The following is a 4,514-nucleotide window of genomic DNA, read 5'->3' as shown; positions in this document are numbered from 1 at the left end:
CCACCGCCCCAGGTGCCGAAGCGCTCCGCCCGAGAGCAGAGCCGCGAGATCCTTGCCGCCACCTTCCTTGGCAGCACGCACCGGCTTTCCGGCGGTCTCCTCTGGCGGCAGCAAGGGGAAGGAAGGCGGAGGAGGAGGGGCTTGGCGGCTAGGGTTTCGTCGCCGCCCGAGTCGCCCCAGAGCGGAGCGACGCGGGGGCCGAGCGAAGCGTTCTGAGTAGGTCCATCAGTGCTCTTCGTCACGAACATGCCCCAATAGTGATAGTCACGAAACCGAACCGCCGCAATTGTAGTAGTTTTTTTTATCATTTACTCCGTTGGGTCGGTCATTCCCGCTTCTGTCAAATGTTTGATGCACTACACTTTGGAGTAAGAAATTTCGAGGAAGCAGCGTGTCACCTCTGATCATGTGTTTGATGCACTAAATATTTCCTACCATTCATTCCTGCATCTGAATTTGAACAGCTGCTTGATTCTTGACAGGTATTTACGTACAGAGATCATCCACCAGACAGCTACACGCAACACAGGTAGTACCAATGTACCATCATCTATTTCATCCATCATCCGTGCACATAATAATCGTGTACAGTAGTAAGGCGAGGAACAAACATTAGCTATCCTGATCGATCGTCCAAACGCTAAACTGAACCGAACTGAACTCTGAAGTTTTCATCATGCCGGGACACGCTTGCACCTGCACCAGAATGCGGTGCCTCCGCCCTTGCCCTGCGCCACGGCGATCTCCTCGTCCACGTAGAACCACAGGAAGAAGGGGTCCTTGGCGCTCGGCTCCCTGTTGGCGTCGCCGCCGAGCCCGATCTCGAGGGGACCAAGCGGCCCGACCTTCACGCGGACGCGCTCGAAGACGAAGGCCAGCATCTTCTTCTTCCACGACAGCCTCCCCTCGAACGTCAGGCTGCCCACGGGGCCCAGGTACACCCCGTTCTCGATCCTCTGTCCCTGGTGACCCAAAATTCGCAGCAACAGATGAATTTAACCGTTCATTTGTTCATACAAACTCTGTTTTGTCAAATCTCCGAAACTAAGTATGAGGATGCGTTCAGCAGCCATCACTGAAGATGCATCAAGCATTTCTTGCAGCATTTTCAGTCCATGGCAACCAGTCAGTGGAACGAGCACGAGAAGCTCACCGCGGCGTCGAATCGCTGGACGGCAGTCACCGGGAAGTAGCTCCCTTTCTCCAGCTTGCCCTGAGCGGTGAAGATGAGCATCCACGTCCTGCCGGGGGACTCCGTCCCGCCGAGGGTCTCGAAGAAGGCGGAGGTGTCGAGCTTGGCCTTCTTGATGGTGGCCAGCGCCGCAAGCACCTCGGCGGCGGGAACCTTCCTCGTCTTGGCCGCCGCCTTGAGCACCTTCACGCTCTCCGCCACGGCCTACGCTAGAAAGCCCAAATCAACCAAGAAAACAGTTTTATTCTTACCAGCCAAATTGGGGGCAGTTTCTCGCAGTGGCTGAGATACAACTTAAGATATGGCAGTGCGCAGCGCTCACCGATAGGGCGGATTCATTGGGCAGCGAAGGGGAGGGCGAGGGCTCCTTCTCGACCTCCGGCGACGCAGCGGAGGATGAGGCGGCGAGTGAAACGCCGGGAGCGCGACGGTGGATGCTGCGGAGGTCGAGCTGCGTCGGGGGTAGTCTGCGTCGGAGTTCAGGAGGCGGGAAGGCTGGAGCGAGGGTGGAAGAGTGGAGCAAGCAGGTCGACGAGGCCATCTTGTTCTTGCTCCAGCTTCGCCGTGGTTCTGCGATGAGATGGTAACGAGAGAGTCTCAAGTTAATGGTCTGTGGCTGTGGAGGGACGACGGGTGTGACCGTGTGGCCGACGAGTGGACATTTGTGGGCGCACACGTGGAGAAAGCCACCACTGCAACTTCGGCCACTTGACCACATTCGTCCAGAGAACAAATGTCAGACATGCATTAATCGGAATTAATTAAATGATGTGGGTTTAATCTACGGGAATAATAGTGTAAGACTGCTCATAGTGGGAGTAAGAGCATCTCCACTCGTTTGGCCTCCCACGTCCAAATCCGGCGATAATTTCGTCCGGATAGGACGAAAAAATGGCGTGGGGAGGGCCAGTTTCCCAGCCGCGATCCCAGGCCTAGCCGTTGATTTAATTTTGGAAAACGTAAACTTGACGAAATACGGCAAAAACCTGACGAAATTCGGCAAAAACGACTAAATTTAGACTAACTTTAATGATATTTACTATATAGAGGGCGAAGTTCATACATAGAGGCCGAATTCGACTATATTTCGAATTCGGCTAGGGGAATACAACTCTAAATTTTAAAACACAGCGCTCTACATGCCCAAATGGCGGTAGAACACCGTGTAGTCGCCGCCGTCGTCGCCATCGTCGTCGGAGCCGTCGTCGTCAAACTGCGGCGGCGCGGCCTGGCTGCTGCCCTGGCCGGCGTCTCCCCGCCGACCCGCGGTGCGAGGCGGGGACGGCGATGGCTTGTACGGAGTCGTCGTCGGAGGCTTCGAGGTCGACGACGGGGACGGCGGCGCCGGATGGAGGAGTCGCGAGGCCGGCGGTAGCGAGCGACGTCCTGCGGAGAGCCTCGCCCGCCGCTCCGCCTCCTCCTTCTCCCAGCTGCTCCCTCAACCGAGGCGCAGGGCCTGGTCGAGCGGCATGGCGTTCTCGGCGGGGACGAGGTCCTGGAGGGACCTCGCGATGACGGCCTCAAGGATGGCGGCGTCCTCGGCGCTTTCGGCCTCCTCCACCTTCACCTTCGCCGGCTTGCGCTTCCGCTCGCCGGAGGTGTCCTGTTCGCGCTTCGGGCGGAGCCGTCCTTGTGCCGTCGAGGGCTCGCGGATGACGATGCCGCCGCCGCGCGTGCGGTGGCTCGGCGGGGAAGCCGGCTCCTTTTTCACCGGCGCCAAGGATGGCGCCGACCTGGAGAGCGACCTCGGCGCCGTGTCGGAAGACGACGAGCTGGCAGCCATGCACCGTGGCTGCCAGCTGTTTCCCCGGCGGCGGCTGGTCGATGCCCTCGATGGAGGGGGCATCGTGAGCACCGGGGAGTTGCCGCCCTCGATGTGCTCGAGGACGTTATGGAGCGTCCTATTCGGCGCGCTCCACCAACGCCGGCGACCCGCGGCGTTGTTGCGCGGAGGCGGAGGCGGCGGGCCGTCGTAGGACGCCAATTCCCGCTCCCACCGCCGGAGGAACAAGGAGTTCCACCTCGTGTAGTTCTCGGGGTGGTGGCGCGGGTCGGCGCGTTCTTCCTTCGTCATCGCCATCCGAGCCTCCTCGATGGCAGCGTCGAGGGCGTGGCCCTGGGGCGGCGGCGGGATTGGCACGCCACCAGCACTTAGCCGCCACCCGCCGCCGGGAGGCCTCGTGTCCGGCGGGCAGGGGTACCCCGCCTGGTGGAGGAGGTGCCCCTCCCACGCGTGGAGCGACCGGCGGGGGAAGCCGTTGTTGGCTGCGCCGTCGTCGTCGTAGAACGCCATCGGGAGAGTGGAGGGAGAGTGGAGCAGGGATACGCGTCGCGGCTAGCGGAGCGGCGTATATAGGCGCGGCTGGCACCGGCGATTAATGCCGCGTGGAATGCGACGCGTCCGCGGCGAACTGACCGGCGGTAGCCTTTACTGCGCGCGGAAGACGATGTGTGCGCGGAAGACGATGCGCGTGTCGCTGATCGGTCGGGGGCCACCTCCGCGGCGAAGACGAAACGAAAGCGCGGGAGAGATTTCTCGGCGTTTCGCGCGCTTTCGCTTAGTCCGGAGTCCCCGAGCGCTCCCCGGTAGGCCGGGGTTGGCGTGGGCTCGCCGGATGGATGAAAGCCCAAATCGAGGAACCGGGGGCGCGGCTGGGCCATTTTTCGCTGTTCGGATGAAAAAATGGCACGCCGGGGGCCTGTTCGGGGAGACGAGTGGAGATGCTCTAACATAGCTAGTAACATCACACATCTCAAGGCATTTTGGTGACATAGCATGTCAATAAATGAAGAAAGAGAGTGAGGTGGTAACTAGCTATGTTACCATAACATCACACACCCCAAGGCAAAATGAATCTACAACATAATAAATGACACAATGCATGACATCACGTATAAGTTACTACCCAATATGAAGGTAGTAACCTAGATTAGTAACATAGCATATGTTACTAGTCTAAGTTACTCCCCACTATGACCAGCCTAACTGTTAGCCGGTTATAACAGTTTGTCACATCATCTATAGTCAACTTAGTCTCGCATAGTGCCTTTAAGAACGTGCTAGAGCTGGTTATTACATAAGAGTCCACTTTCCTTCTCTCTCATAATCTCTCTCCTCTAACTAAGTAAACATATCATATTTTATCTCTTATAGCCAACCTTATTATACTTGCTCTTACTTCTCCTAAAAAAAAGAACTAGCTTAGTGCTCACCGGTCACTAGAATTACATTAGAGTCTTTTATAATGGTTTTTTTTATTTATTTTCCATTTTTATATTATATTTTTTCAAAAACATATAAGTTAAATTTTCTTTCTCTCAT

At 57.2% G+C, this 4,514-nt stretch overlaps 1 protein-coding gene across 1 annotated transcript; it reads right to left on the bottom strand.

Moving 5' to 3' along the window:
* Window positions 1-451: 451 nt before the first annotated feature.
* Window positions 452-1,830, bottom strand: LOC124661270. Its single transcript, XM_047199136.1, has 3 exons — window positions 1,515-1,830; window positions 1,154-1,396; window positions 452-962 (listed from the first exon to the last, which is right to left on the bottom strand). The coding sequence occupies exons 1-3, from the start codon at window positions 1,731-1,733 to the stop codon at window positions 675-677; spliced, it is 750 nt and encodes a 249-aa protein (XP_047055092.1). The 5' UTR covers window positions 1,734-1,830; the 3' UTR covers window positions 452-674.
* Window positions 1,831-4,514: the final 2,684 nt, after the last annotated feature.

The sequence above is a fragment of the Lolium rigidum genome, chromosome 6 (assembly GCF_022539505.1).
Source record: "Lolium rigidum isolate FL_2022 chromosome 6, APGP_CSIRO_Lrig_0.1, whole genome shotgun sequence".
In the NCBI taxonomy this organism is placed as follows: domain Eukaryota; kingdom Viridiplantae; phylum Streptophyta; class Magnoliopsida; order Poales; family Poaceae; genus Lolium; species Lolium rigidum.
This window is presented reverse-complemented; position numbering and strand designations above follow the sequence as displayed.

Bases quoted from the DNA above. Each gene is read 5' to 3' on its own strand.
- LOC124661270 (XM_047199136.1), bottom strand. From the start codon at position 1,733: ATGGCCTCGTCGACCTGCTTGCTCCACTCTTCCACCCTCGCTCCAGCC. The intron at 1,397-1,514 runs GTGAGCGCTGCG...TTTCTAGCGTAG, and splicing joins CCAATGAATCCGCCCTATCG to GCCGTGGCGGAGAGCGTGAA. The intron at 963-1,153 runs GTGAGCTTCTCG...TTGGGTCACCAG, and splicing joins TCCAGCGATTCGACGCCGCG to GGACAGAGGATCGAGAACGG.